This window comes from Guyanagaster necrorhizus, assembly GCF_019112545.1.
Source record: "Guyanagaster necrorhizus MCA 3950 unplaced genomic scaffold BT62scaffold_46, whole genome shotgun sequence".
In the NCBI taxonomy this organism is placed as follows: domain Eukaryota; kingdom Fungi; phylum Basidiomycota; class Agaricomycetes; order Agaricales; family Physalacriaceae; genus Guyanagaster; species Guyanagaster necrorhizus.
The window spans coordinates 173495-191230 of record NW_025064925.1 but is presented as its reverse complement, the minus strand read 5'-3'; the positions used below and the strand labels follow the sequence as shown (position 1 = coordinate 191230).

At 45.3% G+C, this 17736-nt stretch overlaps 5 protein-coding genes across 5 annotated transcripts; 2 read left to right on the top strand and 3 right to left on the bottom strand.

Moving 5' to 3' along the window:
* Positions 1 to 10504: 10504 nt before the first annotated feature.
* On the bottom strand, positions 10505 to 11103 carry BT62DRAFT_1012466 (uncharacterized protein; the record flags this gene model as incomplete). The annotated part of the gene is made up of 4 exons (XM_043177932.1): positions 10505 to 10708; positions 10768 to 10803; positions 10877 to 10963; positions 11023 to 11103. 4 exons carry the CDS (start codon positions 11101 to 11103, stop codon positions 10505 to 10507), a joined length of 408 nt encoding a protein of 135 aa, XP_043034194.1.
* A 1607-nt stretch (positions 11104 to 12710) lies between these two features.
* On the top strand, positions 12711 to 13366 carry BT62DRAFT_997619 (uncharacterized protein). Its single transcript, XM_043190667.1, has 2 exons — positions 12711 to 13047; positions 13097 to 13366. Exon 1 carries the CDS (start codon positions 12723 to 12725, stop codon positions 12942 to 12944), a length of 222 nt encoding a protein of 73 aa, XP_043034193.1. The 5' UTR covers positions 12711 to 12722; the 3' UTR covers positions 12945 to 13047; positions 13097 to 13366.
* A 1288-nt stretch (positions 13367 to 14654) lies between these two features.
* Positions 14655 to 16242, bottom strand: BT62DRAFT_575669 (uncharacterized protein). The gene has a single exon (XM_043181462.1). It carries the CDS (start codon positions 16013 to 16015, stop codon positions 14696 to 14698), a length of 1320 nt encoding a protein of 439 aa, XP_043034192.1. The 5' UTR covers positions 16016 to 16242; the 3' UTR covers positions 14655 to 14695.
* On the bottom strand, positions 16106 to 17073 carry BT62DRAFT_575658 (uncharacterized protein). Its single transcript, XM_043181461.1, has 6 exons — positions 17005 to 17073; positions 16834 to 16957; positions 16632 to 16784; positions 16539 to 16582; positions 16418 to 16488; positions 16106 to 16359 (listed from the first exon to the last, which is right to left on the bottom strand). The coding sequence occupies exons 2-6, from the start codon at positions 16912 to 16914 to the stop codon at positions 16196 to 16198; spliced, it is 513 nt and encodes a 170-aa protein (XP_043034191.1). The 5' UTR covers positions 16915 to 16957; positions 17005 to 17073; the 3' UTR covers positions 16106 to 16195.
* A 251-nt stretch (positions 17074 to 17324) lies between these two features.
* On the top strand, positions 17325 to 17634 carry BT62DRAFT_1012462 (uncharacterized protein; the record flags this gene model as incomplete). Its single annotated transcript, XM_043177931.1, has 2 exons — positions 17325 to 17524; positions 17574 to 17634. 2 exons carry the CDS (start codon positions 17325 to 17327, stop codon positions 17632 to 17634), a joined length of 261 nt encoding a protein of 86 aa, XP_043034190.1.
* Between the last annotated feature and the right edge of the window lie 102 nt (positions 17635 to 17736).

Genomic DNA, 17736 nt, shown 5'->3' with positions numbered 1-17736 from the left:
AAGTCACCAATGACGTTGTCGTGGGACTACAAAATGCTGAGTGAAGCAGGGCCCTCAAATGGCTGGATGATCTCTAAGGACCCCGAAAGTTCATCAGATGAGCCAAGACCCCCAGGAGGGACCTAACCATGAAAGCCCAGATTGAGACCTTGACTACCCATTCAGTTCACTCAGTGACTGCTCTAATCAACAGTGGGTGCACTGGGAGTTCGATCAATCAGGCCTTCGTCAACCAACACAAACTCCCAACCCAATCCACTGCAGCTCCTATCCCAGTATATAATGCAGATGGGACAAGAAATCAAGCTGGTTCGATCACTGAATTCATCGAACTATGTCTCACCATCAGAGACCACTCAGAACAGATTGACCTAGCTGTAACAGACCTCGGAACAAAAGAACTGTTCCTGAGACATGATTGGCTTATACGTCACAATCTGCTCATCAACTGGAAAACCGGATGAATCACCTTTGCCCAGTGCTGATGCTGAAAAATTCTATTTGAACTACCAGATGAAGATCCAGAAGACAAGTGGGATGAAGAGATGGAGGATGGCGAGACCATCCTAGCTATAGACCTGCAGAAGGAAATCCACATCTGAGCTGTATATCATGCCAATAACTTGGCAGCCAAAGCCAATGAGGGAAGAGAGGAGAAGACATTTGAGGAAATGGTGCTGGAATGGGCATGAGATTATTGGGACCTCTTCGAGAAGGAAAGTTTCGACAAACTTCCAAACCTGAAGCCTTGGGATCATGCCATTGAACTGATCCCCAACACCAATGCCAATCTGGACTGCAAAACATACCCCCTTGGCAACCAGGAACAGCAGGAACTGGACAAGTTCCTTGACAAGAACCTGTCTTCCAGGTGCATATGACCATCAAAGTCCCTGATGGCATCCCCATTCTTCTTCATCAAGAAGAAGGATGGCAAGCTTCGACCAGTCCAAGACTACTGAAAGTTGAATGAAATGACAATCAAGAACCGATATCCCCTTCCCCTGATCTCAGAATTAATGGACAAACTCCAAGGAGCTAAGTATTGCACCAAGCTCGACATCCGGTGGGGGTATAACAATGTATGGATCAAAGAAGGGGACAAATGAAAAGCGGCCTTCAGGACTAATCAGAGGTTGTTTGAACCCACCGTCATATTCTTTGGGTTAACCAATTCCCCTGCCACATTCCAATGGATGATGAATGATATATTCAAGAATCTCATCGCTACTGGAAAGGTCACAATCTACCTCGACAACATCTTGATCATGTCCTGAACAAAAAAGGAACACCGAGACCTAGTACAACAGGTACTCACCCTGATGAGGAAACATAAACTGTTCCTCAAGGCTGAGAAATGTGAGTTCGAGGTGCTGGAAATGGAGTATCTTGGAGTGATCATCAGTGAGGGGAGTATTCGGATGGATCTGATCAAGGTAGCTGGGGTGGTCGAATGGCCGGAACCAACAAAGAAAAAGGAACTACAGTCATTCCTCGGCTTTACCAATTTCTACCAGCAATTCATCCGAGACTACAGTAGAATCATCAGACTAATGACCCAACTCACCAGCAATGCCCCTTGGGCATGGGGAAGTTCACAACAGCTCATGTTTAATGACCTGAAACGATGGCTAGCCGAGGATGTTATCCTCACCATCCCCTTCCAAGATGAGAAGTTCCGAATTGAAGCTGACTCCAGCGAAGGGGCGATTGGAGCAGTATTATCCCAGGAGCAGGATGGAAAATGGTGACCAGTCACATTCCTTTCCAAGGCATTGACAGTAACAGAAAGGAACTATGAGATTTACGACAAGGAGCTACTAGCCATAATGCTGGCCCTGGAAGAGTGGCAACATTACCTGATCAGAGCAGCCAAAACCTTTGAGATCTGAACAGATCATCAAAATCTCCAATATTTCTGACAGCCCCAGAAGCTGAACCGATGACAAGCCCGATGGGTAACCAAACTCTCTCAATACCAATACTCCCTTCATCACAAAGCTAGAACTGCCAATAAAAAGGCCGATTTCTTGTCACGATGTGCCGATCATGATCAGGGAGGAAGCGACAACCAAGGGGTCACCCTTCTACAGCCTGAACATTTCTGGGCCATGATCATGCTAATGGAAGAGGAGATCCACCAGCGGATCAAAAGTGTGACCCATGATAGCCACAAGTGGGACCAGAGAGTGGCCTCCTCACTTAATCATGAAAGGGGGATGACAAAAGAAGACAGAATGATCCGCTATGATGGGAGAATCTACATCCCCAGAGATCGGAGACTATGGGGGGAAATCATCGCCACCTGTCATGACCATGCAACTGCAGGGCACTCAGGCATTGCCAAGACAAAAGAGCTTGTCCTGCGAGAATATTAGTGGCCCAAAATGGGAAATGACATTATGGCATATGTCAAAGCCTACGAGACCTGCCAGAGGGGAAAAGCCTCAATGCAGCCATGTGTAGCACCGCTTCACCCAAATGAAATCCCATCATTCCCATGGACCTATATTTCTGTCAATATAATTATGGGGTTATCCAACTGTAATGGGTATGATGCTATTATCATCATTGTCGATCGCTTCTCGAAATCAATTATTCCAATCGCATGCTCAACAGAACTAATGTCAGAAGGATGGGCTAAAATCCTGTGAAACAAAGTATACACAAAGTACGGAATGCCCCAAGTAGTTATCTCCAATCGGGGACCACAATTTGTTTCCAAATTCCTTGACAACTTGTACAAACTACTAAACATCAAATGCAATGCGTCCACTGCATACCACCCACAGACCGATGGATAGACAGAGTGAGCAAATCAGGAGATTGAAAAATACCTCTGTCTCTTCATTAACTATCAACAAGACAACTGGGTCAAATGGCTTGCATTGGCAGCCTTCCAACATAACAACCGAGTCCATTCTGCAACAGGGAAAACCCCATTCTTTGTCAACCATGGATGACACCCAAATGTCACCCACTCCACACACCACCGAACAACAACCCCTGCCTCCACAGGCTTCACCACAGACCTGGCAAAAATCCATTCTGAAACCAAGACTGCACTGGAAAAGGCTGCAGCTGCAATGAAAAAACAATACAACAAACATCACCAGCCAGCCCAGACATATTCCATCAATGATAAAGTTTGGCTTGACACAACAAATCTGCACCTTCCATGACCAAAGCAGAAGCTAGCTGACAAACAAACTGGACCCTTCCCGATTATTTTGAAAATAGAGGAAAGCACCTATAAACTATGACTCCCAAAAAGTTGGCAGATCCACAACATGTTTAATGAAACACTCCTTTCCCCATACATCACTCCAGCCTTCTCAAATCAGGAACAGCCACCACTGCCCCCACCTGACTTAATTGATGACGAGGAACATTACAAAATTGATCAAGTCCTCAATCATAAACTCTGAAAGGTGAAAGCATGAGGTGGTGGGATGACAACGACGGTAGACTACCTCATCAGTTGGAAGGGGTACAGGCCCAAATCTAATCAATGGGTCAACAAGAAATAAATGTCTGCAGATGATGCCATACATGACTATGAATTATCTCTAAATTAAGCCATTGGGACAATGGTCTTAAGGAGGGGGTAATGTTATGATTTCTCCCTTTTTCTTATGATTTTACCCCTATTCACACTTAGTCAGAAAGCACCAGACCATGGGAGAGCTTAGTCATCACAACTAGCCTGCCCATCAAGTCAACTAGAACAACAATGCTTGATGACACACAAGCACCCTTTTATGTATGGTAACGATGCTCAAGGACAACAGGCACCATGGACACAGAAAGCTACAATAAGTAACAGTATTATTAGTGCAGCATATACAGTATTTAAGACCCACAGCTCTCACTGGTAACCCTCAGCTTCAAGCTAAAGTTTATACACACCATTCTACTCTCAAGCTATCCAGTAGCCTTGTGACACACTGTTGGCAATCAGCCCCATGGACTCAATCGATCATCTGAAGTGCAAGGTGCGATTGTTTATCATGTGATTAACAACACGTGACACTTGGGCCTAACAAACTCAGACTTGCAATCAGTGACCATTTGAAACAAATCAACTTAGCAGTAATGGATCTCAGAACCAAAGAATTTTTCCTTGGTCATGATTGGCTCATTCACTATAATCTGCTCATCAATTGGAAGACCAGTCAAATTACATTTCCCTGCTGCTGCTGTTGGAAATTTCCATTTGAGTTACCTGATGAAGATCCAGATGACTGGTGGGATGAAGAAATGGAGGATGGCAAGATAATTCTCACCATCAACTTGCAAAAGGCCCTGCATATCCATGCTCTACACCATGCCAATGACTTGGCAGTGAAGGCTAATGCAGAAAAGGAGGAGAGGACATTTGAGGAGATGGTATCTGAATGGGCATGAGACTATCATGACCTATTCAAAAAGGAAAGCTTTGATGAACTACCAGCCTCAAAACCCTGGAATCATGCAATCGAACTGATCCCAAATGCTAATGCCAATCTGGTTTGTAAAACCTATCCACTTAGCAACAACAAGCAACAAGAACTTATCTAGTAGATGCATATGGCCATCAAAGTCTCTGATGGCTTCACCATTCTTCTTCATCAAAAAGAAAGATGGCAAGCTCTGACTGGTGCAAGATTATCAGAAACTTAACAAAATGATGATCAAGAATCATTATCTCCTTCTGCTAATTTTGGAGTTAATGGAGAAACTCTGAGGCATCCAATACTACACCAAACTGGATGTCTGTTGAGGCTATAACAATATGCACATCAAGGAAGGTGATCAATGGAAGGCCACCTTTCACATGAACTGAGGACTATTCAAACCTACCATCATGTTCTTCAGCCTCATCAACTCACCAGCAACCTTCCAATGGATGATGAATGACATATTCAAAGACCTCATTGCCATCAGAAAGGTCATGATCCATTTGGACAATATTCTTATCATGTCCAAAACAAAGAAGGAGCACCAACAATTAGTACAACAAGTGCTAACACTTATGAGGAAGCACAAGTTATTCCTCAAGGCAGAAAAGTGTGAATTCAAGATACTTAAGACCGAGTATCTTGGGGTCATTATCAGCAAGAGAAGCATTCAGATGGACCTCATCAAAGTCACAGGAGTAACTGAATGGCCAGAACTGACAAAGAAGAAGGAGTTACAATCCTTTCTAAGATTTACAAACTTCTACTGATGGTTCATCAGAGACTACAGTAAGATAGTCTGTCCTATGACCCAGTTAACTGGTAATGCACCCTGGACATAGAGCCCATCACAACAATTGGCATTTAATGACCTCAAATGCCAATTAGCAGAGGATGTGATTCTTGTGATCCCAACACAGGACAGGAAATTCTGTATTGAGGCTGACTCTAGCAAAGGTGCCATCAGCACCATCCTCTCTCAAGAACAGGATGGTAAATGGCACCCCATTGCATTCCTATCCAAAGCACTCATGATTACTGAATGCAACTATGAAATATACAACAAGAAGCTACTCACAATAATGCTCACTCTGAAAGAGTGGTGACACTATCTAATCAGCACTATCAAAGTCTTTGAGATCTGGACAGATCATTAAAACTTATGATACTTTTGACAACCACAGAAGTTGAACCACTGACAAGCCAGGTGTGTCATGGAGCTCAGCCAATACCAGTACATGCTACACCATAAAGCTGGAGTAGCCAACAAGAAGGCAGATCTCCTCAGTCATAGGGCTGATCATGACCAAGAAGGAGAGGACAACAAAGGAGTAACATTATTGAGGCCTGAACATTTCTGGGCCATGATAATGCCAACAGAGAAAGAGATCCATGAACAGATCAAGAGTGCAACAAGGGACACAAAGAAATGGAATCAATGGATGGCCCCATCTCTTAACTATGAGCAAGAGATGAGGAAGGAGGAAGGGATGATCTATTATGATGGATAGATCTATATTCCCCAGGACCAAATGCTATATGGTGAAATTATTGCCATGTGTCATGATCATGCAACTGCCAGCCACCCAGGTATTGCTGAAACCAAGGAACTTGTGCTACAGGAATATTGGTGGCCCAAAATGAGTTATGACATTGAGCGATACATCAAAGTATGCAAAACCTGTCAACAGGGCAAACCATCAATCCAACCATGCACCACACCACTCCATCTGAATAAGGTCCCTTCATCACCATGGATCCACATTTCAGTGGACCTGATCACTGGACTACCAGATTGTAACAGCTATGATGCAATCCTCATCATAGTCAATTGCTTCTCTAAAGCAATCATTCTGATCACTTGCTCCACTGAATTAACCTCAGAAGGATGGGCGAAAATCTTGCACAATGAGATGTATGCCAAATATGGCATGCCCCAAGTCATCATTTCAGATAGGGGACCTCAATTTGTCTCCAAATTTCTCAACAATCTATACTGACTTCTCAATATCAGACAAAATGTGTCAATCACCTATCGCTCATAAACAGACAGTCAAACAGAATGGGCTAACCAAGAGGTGGAAAAATATCTCTGCCTCTTTATTAACTATCGACAAGATGATTGGATGGAATGGTTGGCACCCACTGTCTTCCAACACAATAACTGTATCTACTCAGCTATGAGAAAGACTCCCTTCTTCATCAACTATGGATGACACCCTCATATCACCCAAACTGAGTACACTCACACCTCAACATCTGCCTCCAGCAATTTTGCTATGACCATGGCCAAAATCTACAGCAAAACTAAGACAGCCCTTGAACAGGCTGCTAATACAATGAAGAAGCAATATGATAAACACTGTCATGCTACATATAAGTATTCAGTCAATGACAAGGTTTGGCTGGACACAATAAACCTTTGTCTTCCCCACCCAAAGCAGAAATTAGCTGACAAATAAACAGGCTCCTTCACTATTCTCACCAAAATCAGCAACTCAGCCTATAAATTGTGCCTTCCAGTCACATGAAAGATACATAATATCTTCAATGAAGCATTATTGACACCTTACATCACACCTGCCTTCCTTAACCAGGAATGACCTCCACCACCCCCACCCAACTTGATCAACAATGAAGAACACTACAAAATTGATCAAATATTAAAATATAAATTACAAAAAGTCAAGGCAAAGGGTAGCAGAATGATGATGACAGTTGACTACCTGGTCAGTTGAAAAGGATATGGCCTGGAATCTAACCAGTGGGTCAATGAGAAGGCAATAGATGCCAACAATACAATATAAGACTATGAACATGCCTATAAACAGAGACATGGACCAACTTAATGGTCAATGTCTTCATGAATCTTACAACAGAATGCCAAGACTTATCTCTAAATTAACCATCAGGATGATGGTCTTAAGGAGGGGGTAATGTTACAATTTTTCCTTATTTCTATCTTTTATTTGAGGGATTGACCCCTATTTCACTTAGTCAGGGTGCTTAGGCCAGCACTTAGGACCATGGGACAGGCTTAGTCATCACAATGCCTAGTCAGTCATTGTCCTTCAACATGATGGTAACTGCTCAACAACAGACAAAACACTTTTGTAGGTAGCTTAATGACACAGGACAAAACACTCTATAATGCCAGGATGAACAATCAGGTAGTTATATCTATAGAACAGATGATGACTGGTATATAAGTAGCATAGCTCTCGCTGTAGTATCCCCAGCTTCAAGCTAAAGTTTATTCTTCTACCATCTTATCTCAAGCCAACTGCAAGGCCTTGCAACACATAGACAAACAGACACATATAGTGGACTCTGACATGACTACCTGAATGTGAAGCAGCATCAGTTTATCATGTTTTCACACCACATGTTATTTGGGCTTAACACATTGATGATTAAGATCTTGAGTTGTTCCATTCAAATTAGTAAAATATCATAAGGAACCACAGATCTATGCAGCTCAGTGTAGTGTTTTGGCAGGCAGATATGGCATTCAATGAGTGTGGGCATCTGAGCAATGTACCAGATGTCTGCCAAATGGTTCAGCCTCTCTGAGAAATGTGTCAGGAAGCTTGTATGAAAAAACCTCTCAGAGACCTCAAATAGACAGGAGAGATAGGCATGTCAAAGACATGGCAGTGAGGACAATGCACCAATACTCAAGCCCCCCTCTTTGGTTGTAGAAGAGAGGTGAAACTCCTCCAGCATCAGCAAAGAGGTGTGACCTGAAAGGAAAGGGAAGTCTCTTCAGGTATTCTGGTTTGACATGCATGTCCATCATTTTCCAGTGCATAGATTTTTTGAGGACTATATGAAAGATATGATGAGTATAGTCATAGTCTTGGACAGAGCAGATATTGTTGTGATGACCTCTTATTGCTATGTGCAATGGGTGTTGTGCAGAGTAATAAAAGCAGTGGACCAAGATCTCTGCCAAGTGTTGTGTAAATGGGAGTTTCACAATGATGACTGACCATAATCAAGATGAGGATAATATGAAGTCTCATCAATATTCACAGACTTGGGCCAGGAGCCACAAGCCCCCAGTCACATCAAGGCTGTTCTTGAAAGAATGAATACAGATCTCTTGTTCATATGCAGCAATATCATTTTAAATCTAAGGTAGATCAGCATCCAGCAACAGCCTTCTCTTATGAAGAATCAATGTTACTGTCAGTTCTCACTCAGATTCACTATCTAGCAGCTGAACAATATCAGCCATTGTGAGTGTAGCAGTGAAGGGCAAGTTTCAAAGACAGCTGCATAATGTGCATGCTTTTAAGCAATGCAATGAATCAGACTGAGTCAAGATCTTGTCTCAGTGCCATTTCACTCTTGACTCAGAAGCCACCAGCCAATTCCCTTGTTTTATATAGCCAGGTAGAATCATCTATGTTTCTGGTCATGGCTGGTCTATTCTTTTATGTGTTTGTATATTCAAACCACTGCCAAAATTCAGTTCTGAGAGCTGTAGATAATGGTCTATTGAGAGCAGACATAGCAGGGTAAAATAAATTATCCAACCATAGAATGGATGGTATTTCAAGCCTTGAAGGTTCTCACTGTCTGGATGACAAAAGTATTTCTCCTATAGGCTCTGCCAGACTAGTATAGATTAGCACTTGGGAAATGTCTCATAGAGCCCACCCTTGACTCTTATGCTGATCATCAGTCTTCATGGACCAGAGAGATATTGGGAGCCCCTTGTGATACTCAATAGACTACTTCTTGAGCTCCACCAGTAGTCTCCTTTTCACAATGAACCAATGTAATTCCATCTGTACAACACCTTTTCTCACTGGAAGTAATAACTATCATACAAGTTTATATTCTGTAATGAAGTGGCACTGCTTAAACCATGTACATCATTTATACTATTCCGCTGTTCTCCCTTTCAGAAACTCAGCAAAGCACATATCAGTATTGACAAAATCTGTGTTAGCTAAATAAAGTTTGACCTGTACACCCACCACCCTTTATACCTTGGTTTTTATCTCAAGCATCTTGAAAGTTCTAAGACATCAAGTATGCTTTGAGACAAGTAATCATGTTCAGCCACAGAGCCCAAGCCCACGAATCGCACTTGTCTACAAAGATCAACTAAGTACTCTTTCATTGCAGCTTCCATAGCAACTTGATCGGCGGTGATATCACCATGTCCAGACCCATCACGGATGTAAGAGATGAGGAGAAGAAACTAGTGCATTTTAAAACAATTTATTGAAAGAGTAAGGAATCAGCTGGGCAACATCTTCGTCAGTTCATTCCCTTATTTGCATATGACCTTCGAAAGCAATGGCTGCAATGGCTGCCTGGGTTCAATTCCCCATTTCCGAATTATTCTCGATGAACCAGTCCACTTTTATGGCATGGTTTGGTTTTATCTTTCTCTTCATAAGTCCCAAACAATGAATGCTTGGATGTAAGTAGTGTAATGGATTATGGCATAGCTTAGGGTTCGATTCCCTCTATCCGAATGGCAAATTGCTAATGTTGTGTTCCCTTTTTCATGTTCACTTTTCAGTCAAGATGATCTCATCTCCCGTATTTTTTTGGTAATGGACATGAAGATCTGAGTATGGTGATGCAGCATGTATAGATTAGAATTCTGTGTGGAGATGTATTCTAATCTCTCTGTAGTCAAAAGTTGCCTTGGTGATTTATGAAAAATTTCATCTGTAACTGTGGATAGGATCTTCTTTATCTTATCACCCCTGGTTCACATTCTAGGAACCCTGAACGAGATGCGGAAATACCATTGGCATCATCTGACTACTATTTTTGGTGCACGAGCCGTCCTGGATAGATGCTCAAGAAGTCTCCTATCTCTGCTTTCCCAACACGAATTGGTCCCTTTGCCCCAAAGTTGCAAGGTCTGGTTGAGTGAGTCAACATTTTATTTTCACAAAAGCACCCTCCTTGACTTGTACCAATCAAGCCCAGCTCACATGAAGGTTTCAAATGAAATAAAAAGTCATCAATACAATCCATAAAAGACAGTGCTGTGTTCAGAGGGGAATTCCTCACTAAATCACTACAACCATGAATCAACCACCGTTGGAGTTCCGGCTGCCAAAGCCTGTCGCAGCACCTGTACCTGTAGTACTAGGCAGCATCATATCTTTTCTCTGACTGATGACAATTTCTAGCTGTTCCGCAAAAGAACCGAATACGTAGCGGGCTGCGGGAGGAAGAGAAGAGTCTAACCGACCTGAACTGGGGCTCATTTTATCGCACCCAGCTAGCATCTTCTATCATGACAACTCGTCACTGCCTGCTGCTGCAAATATAACAGCAGTGTACTGGATACCGTTCGTTCTTCCGATAACTTTGGGGTCGATTCCCTCTATCCGAGTGTCGTGGGGAGTCCGGACCGAGAATTAGGAGCAGCTACTGGTGGTTGTGTAACCTCTACGCACTTTTTCTACCTCTTCCTCCTCCTTCTTTGCATAATCTCCCGATAAACCTGGTGTAATGGCATCTATCATTATCTCGAGTTCGATTGCCTCCGTCGCAATCGAGGATCAGCAGGTTGATTCGCTTTTTTGACAATTTTCATGCTTACTTTTTGTTCCTCTTGATGCAAACCTCCAACTTGTGAACTGCGCCTCCCTCCCCTCACTGAGCTTGATGGATCATCATCCATGGTTAACTTTTATCTTCACGGGAGGCCTAAACCGTGAGCACTTGGATATAAGTAGCTTAATGGATTATAGCTTAGATCAGGGTTCGATTCCCTCTATCTGAATGACAGAGTGCATCAAAAGTTTTTTCCCTGTTTCACATTCTCTTGCCGATTTAGAGTGCGCTCATTTTTGATAATGCATTTGCAAAAGTAAATGGATTCTAGATGCGATCGTTCCACATGGGGATACATTCTCTGAGCTCTGTAGTCAGTTACTGATTCGTCCCGCTGTCATTTCTCAAGCGTTACCTGATCAGATACGGATATTTAGACTTAGAAGCAGTAAGAGCAAATGATCAGCGAAGGAATTCTGGTCAGTCTCTGATCCCCCATGTTCATGATGAGTTTGTCGGAGGAGACAACAGACACAAGTTACTAGTGGTTCTGTAAATCCACGCTGTCTTCCAATTGTCCCTCGTTGTTTACATAGTCTCCGCATACACTTGGTGCAAATGGCATATTCCATTAGCCAGAGGTTCGATTCCCTGTCCCCCATTCGAAAGCCAGATAGGTGTCATTTTTTCGCCATTTTTTCATGTTTACTTTCTCTCTTGACTTCTGAACTCCAACGAAAAAGGTCCCCAAATCCCCTGGAGAGTGCTTCTTCCAAGGACAGATACGTAGTGCTAATATGAAAGCAACATCCTTCATTCCTCATTGTTATATGTAACGGTGCAATGTCTCCCTGGGTTTGATTCACCCCCTCTTCCACTCTCCTCATTGCGCTTCACCGGTCATCGTCCATGGTTAACTTTCTCTTCACTGGGGGGAGGGCCTAAACAACGAACACTTGGATATAAGTAGCGTAATGGATTACGGCTGAACCTCAGGGTTCGATTCCCTCTATCCGAATGAAAGGTGGCTGTGAAAGTATTTTTTTTCCCTCTTTCACGTTCACTTTTGAGTTTAGAGTACACTCGCTTCCCTTATTTTTTTGGTAATGCAGCGTGTCAAGAGTTCCGCGCGGAGATGTCTTCTCTCGACTCTGTTGTCACTGTCGATAACAGTTATTGATTCCGTCCAGCCATCCTTCTCAAGTGTTTATCTGCCTCATCGCGTACTGGGAATTGTGGAGGTTAGTTGGAGGTTAGGAACGACGTATGCTCGTGGGCTAAGGAACACTCCTGAGGTGAGTTGGAGCGGGAAGGAACGGGTTATACATATGAAGTACATTTGACAGGATACAAGGACCGCGTTGTAATTTCGAGAGTAGCAGTCAAGAAGATACCACGTTGTCGCGCCGCTGCTTCGATATTGCCATTTTCGGCAAGTCCTTTGATTTTTTCCCTCTCGGGCTGAGTACGATTCCGAGCCGGCTCTGATATAGTAGATTCTCTATCACCGTTCTCCAACTCGGAGGTTGCGGGCACGATTCTCCGTGTTCCCGTCGTCGTCGTCGTCATACGCGGACCGAGCCGGTGTGTGCGACAGATCCTCGGCCGAATCTCTCAAAAGACATGCCTACACCTATTCACCCCGCGCCCACATCCTTTCCAAAAACCGACCTCTTTCAGATCCTTTACTCCCAATCCGAATCTCAGGAACTGCGTATATGCTCTTTATAAAAGGACATCGCGAGGATGAAACAAGGGAAAGGATATAAGTCCACCGCTGCTGCATTCGTTCCCGACTCCTTTGTTCCAGCGCCTAATTTCGCACAACTTTCCGACCCGGACTGTTCGACGAGCTTCTGGAGGGACCCGCAAGAGACGCCGTTGGATGTGGATGTATGCGAGGACGCTGAGGATAAACTCGAGGAGGTGACAACCCTGCGAGAGGTGCCGGTGATGCATCTCGAGTGATACCGGCGCCGATTAAATCACTAAAGCTCCGACGAACGACCAGCTGATATTTGTCGATAGGTTCCCCCCTGCGCTTTTTGACGACGGACGAACCTCATATCACGTACGTAACCACGAGAATTATTGCTCTGGAGGACTAAATGATCATGTAGGCAGTCGTATCTATGAGATACCACGGGATGGTGATCATTATGTCCACGGAACGCGTGAAAACTCGAGAAGACAAACCTGTATGCTTCCTTCTCCCCCTCCTCCCGTAGGCCTACAGCCCGTACCTGTACATGAGGGGGGCAATTGATGGCGCTCTGTGTCTCAACTATGCTTAGTTGTATTTATGTATCATCAGCCATCCTGTAGGCCTAGTCAGTTGCCCAAGCAGTGCGCTATTTTATGGATGAAGATAAACAGTCGGCCTATACACGACCACTCGATCTAGGTGTATGAACACGTAACGACTTCTCCACTGAGCATGGACGAATGCTCCCGTGACCACCGACTGCCTCAACAGGAGGGCGCATGTAACGCCCATATCAAAACACGCCATAAGAACAATCAATCATCTTCACCGACAGCGCGGCACGCACGTGCAAACCAGTATTAATTCCCCAGTCGTAAATCCATCTGGCCACCTTGTGATGTAGAATTTTTTTATCCCGCTTCGGTTTGGAACAGAGAGAAAGGCGATGGTGTAGATCAGCAGCAGATCGTCGGCGAGCAGCATCATCCAAGGGTGGGCCGATGACTAAGCAGTGTTTATTGCAAATTGTCCCAATTCCACGTCATTTGCTCTGAGTCTGTGCATCGGCCTTGGATTTCATTCCCAACTTTCCATCCTCACAGCACTTTTATCAGACGGCTGCACGGACATACCTTAAACTAAACCCGTCAGTTCGGTTCTCAGTTATGAAAAAGTGGCCCACCACAGGTTCGGAGTTCAGCAAAGAATTGACAGTACTCGGGGAAAAAGGGGGAGGTTAAGGTTGTCGTAGAGCGTATGTATGGATCCCCCCTCACATCCGACGAGCCAGTAAAGAGCCGTCCTGAGACTGAAAGCGGATCAGCGTAAGGATTCAAAGAATACTTGCAAGTACTAATTTACTTCCGTTACCAAGCAGAGATACGATCCAAAGATATTCGCGGTGGACACGGCTTTCTCTCTAACATCAGAATCTCGTCCCATGCTAATAGAGCGGGCAGTGTAATTCCCAGTCCTTTGTTCAGAACAAGAATAAGAGTAGCATAGCCATCTAGATTCCAAAGTAAGGTGGGGGGATTGTGCGTGGACAAAAAAAAACAGGGATTCGTGGCTCTCATCCCATGAACGCGATGTGGACATGTACCACTCATTCAACTGCAAAACTGACCTTACTTCTTGGAAATAGATGCCTCCAAGCTGACGCAAACCAAACTTCTGATTGTGTTCACCCTGAATCCTTTGTCTCAGCACTCCTTTGGTGGATATTGGTTGGAGCCGCCATTTCACTAGGGCTCCGGCGAAGAAGTGCTAGAGACGACTGAGCCCGATGTACACTTGAAAGCCTTCATGGATCTGGTATCAGAGCTGACTAAATCACTACACGGCAAGCTGCAACGAACTAGTTTATTGAAAATCGCAGACGAGAACATGATATGTACGTATCGCGACAATTATTTGCTGGAGGAGGAATAAATGACTACGTAGAGAAAATACTAATGAAACAAGGAGAGATAGAATACTTATATCCAGTCCAAATAACGCGCCCGGACCCCACCTACTTCGTCCTCCTCCGCTTCCTAGCACCCCCCACCGTCATCGCCCCCTCCTCCATCTTCATCCTCTCCTCCTCCCTCCATGCCTTCCTACACTCCTTCTTCGCCCCATCATTCACCTGATGCCTCTTCAGTGCATCCACCCGCGTAAACCCCTTCCTGCACCCCCCGCACACGTAGCGCCGTTCCGGGCAATGTCCCGCCGACTCGGCGTGCCGAGGGAAATCCCCCCGGTTCACGAGCATGTGGACGCACCCCGGGAACGCACAACGGTACTTGTGCTTTTTTTTCCCCTTCTCCTCCTCCTCCTCCTCCTCCCCCTTGGGGTGCTTGGATGATCGGAGATGCGCATACAACATGTCGAGGGAGGGGAAACGGTTATCGCAGTGGAGGTAGAGGCAGCGGAGCTCGGGCGGAGGAGAGGGAGAGAATAATGTTAGCGACGAAGAGGGCGAGAGCGAGGCTGCGACGGGAGATGCCTCGGCGCGTTCACGACCACCACGAGGTAGCGGGCGGATCTCGCGCTCTTGAGCTTCAACTTTAACGACCGGCAATGGTGAACGAGGAGGAAGGGGGCCCGGACAGTGTCCCAGATCAAGATCCAGAGGCTTGTCCTGCTCATTCAGTATCGCAGGAGCGGCCAACTCACCATCCTGCGGGTACGATAAAGGAACGAGAGGAGGAAGCCCGCTCCCAGGCTCCGCATAATGCTTCGGGTACGCCGCCCAAAATTCCCGAGTGGGTGCCGGCGCACAGAACGTCCACCCAGGGGAATGCTCGTGCGCGATCTCGCCATTGACAAACTCTATCCGATGGACGTCTTCTCCCGTCGTTGGACGTACCTGCGAATAGAGATCGATGAACCTCCCCAGTGCTGGCCCGTCGTGCCAGAGGCACCATGGGGTGTCCCCGCTGTACGAGCAGAACCACCTATTCGTGCTGGGAGGAGCATACGCACAAAGTGTGTCGTTCCTGTCGGGAATGACGCCGTCTGCAGATACTTGCTGTATGGTCTCCCGGTTCGCCATGAATATGTCTTCCAAGCCAGTGGAAGACATACTGAGAAAAGAACGCAGAACGAGGGGGACCGATGTGGGGAGGGAGATTGTCCTCCTGGATTTTAAGCATTTCGGTGGCAAATGGAAATCAAGGTCGAAGCTCTCCGATAAAGGCAAATTCCCCCAAGGACAATGTAACTTGTCTTTATTCGACGCCTTAGCGTGGCGGAATTTTTCGCATTGGTCATTCAAGACAAAAACTTTGACTGACAATGCCTTGGGAAGAGCTCGCAAGGTAATGTAGGACGCGCCAGTCGGGTGCATTCCGCACACGCTAACGCGAAAAGGAAAAAAAAACACCAAAAAGAAAGAATAAGGGCAGCTGCGTGCACGCGACGCGTCAGGGTCAAGTAATTTTTGAAACCGCCGATTTGGAGTCGGAGGGGGGACCGAATAGCACCCATCGACTTCACATAGTCAAAGATCTTCCGTCTAGATCGCCGTTTAAGTTTTAGCTTCGTCGTTGTAACTTCTCATTAGAGTTGGATGTTCCTTCATACACAGACCGGGCCGTCGCAACGTTTGAAATGTTCGTTGTTCTGTCAACATCTGCACGCTCGGGGAGAGAATACTGAACCCGAAAACATTTATGGGATCATAACGGAGATCTGTCATCAAGATCGTTATGTCCCTCTTAAACAGAGAAGTGATTGAACTTGGACATACTTGTTCCCATAACAAAGCTGGCATCAGAACGTCCGGGCATCATGTCCTGATTTTCGTTGGCATTTCTAAGGCTATAGGGAACGATGAGACTTGAACATTGCAAAGTGAGCCAACAGCCTACCCCAAATTACATAGCAGAAACCGCGTCGACCGCAGCGTCTCACTCTGGAAGTACGACGTCTTGACATACAAAGAGCCGAGAAAACGAACGTACGTACGGCAGAACGACGGAACGACGGAACGGTCCAGTACCGAAATTCTCCTTCTCAAACAAAAGCATCATCTTATAGGGCTCTGAAGTCGCTGTATTGCGACTGAAGACAGGCAAACGGCGAAGTGGATGTATGCGCCAAAGTATTTCGAACGTCTGGAAGGATCTCAAGATTAAAGCGAAATATAAGACCGTATAAGCGTACGAGGACAAATAACTGCCAGATTTCGCTCTTCGCCAAACATCGGGCTGAAGCAAGCGTTGGCCTTTCATAGTCTTCCGCCATAAAAGTGGTGTTGGATGACGAAAAAACGAATACACTGGCGCATCTGCCAGACATCAGCGCAGAGCGACAAAAAATACCGAGTTCGCTTACTCGCGCGCTAGCACTCATATCCCCGTTCAAAATGTGATTCTTGGACTTGAAAAGGGCTATCTCAGTGGCATATCATTGACGGTAGCTCCATGGTAATATTATTCGAGAAGATTCAAAAGAAATACCAGGGCAAGGGCTTACACAGAGGACAAAACCCACATAGAAAAGGCGGTATTCAGTGTTCACTGCGGCTCTTCCACTGGAGCACAATGAGACGTTACGTCCTCCAGATGTATTTTCATAGTATAAAATGGTGGCGGTGATGAAGCAAGGAAGAATGCAGTCCAGATAATGGCGGGGGAAGGAAAGGAAGGGGGCGTATGCGTATACCCACGATAGTGTCCGCAGACACCAACGTCGGCGTGTTTGTTGAAGCCATCCTTAACAACCTCAGCATAACTCTCCCCTCAAAATACGTCCTGAGATCTGGCGACGACGGTCTATCATTCGGTGACCTCCTCGACTTGTGGGCCGAAACATTAAGCTCTGAGGCTGAGTACGTCCATGTCACCGAGGAGGAGTACTCGAGGGGGAAAGGGATAAATTGGCTGTCGGAATATAGATAGTAGAACTGACCCGCGAGGGCCGCCGGTCGCTGAAAGGGCCTCATTCCAAGGACACAAGCAGTAGAAAGAGCGGAGAATCCCAGAAGTACTCCATACAGGTGAAATAAACCATCAGAAGCACATAATAAATGAATGGAAGAATGTACGCCGTAGTCGTAGTTGATTC

Coding starts and splice junctions, on each gene's coding strand:
- BT62DRAFT_997619 (XM_043190667.1), top strand. CDS start 12,723: ATGAAACAAGGGAAAGGATATAAGTCCACCGCTGCTGCATTCGTTCCC.
- BT62DRAFT_575669 (XM_043181462.1), bottom strand. CDS start 16,015: ATGCACCCGACTGGCGCGTCCTACATTACCTTGCGAGCTCTTCCCAAG.
- BT62DRAFT_575658 (XM_043181461.1), bottom strand. CDS start 16,914: ATGGCGGAAGACTATGAAAGGCCAACGCTTGCTTCAGCCCGATGTTTG. Junction 16,489..16,538: donor TTTCTGCTATGTAATTTGGG/GTAGGCTGTTGG, acceptor CGTTCCCTATAG/CCTTAGAAATGCCAACGAAA. Junction 16,360..16,417: donor CAGCTTTGTTATGGGAACAA/GTATGTCCAAGT, acceptor TCTTGATGACAG/ATCTCCGTTATGATCCCATA.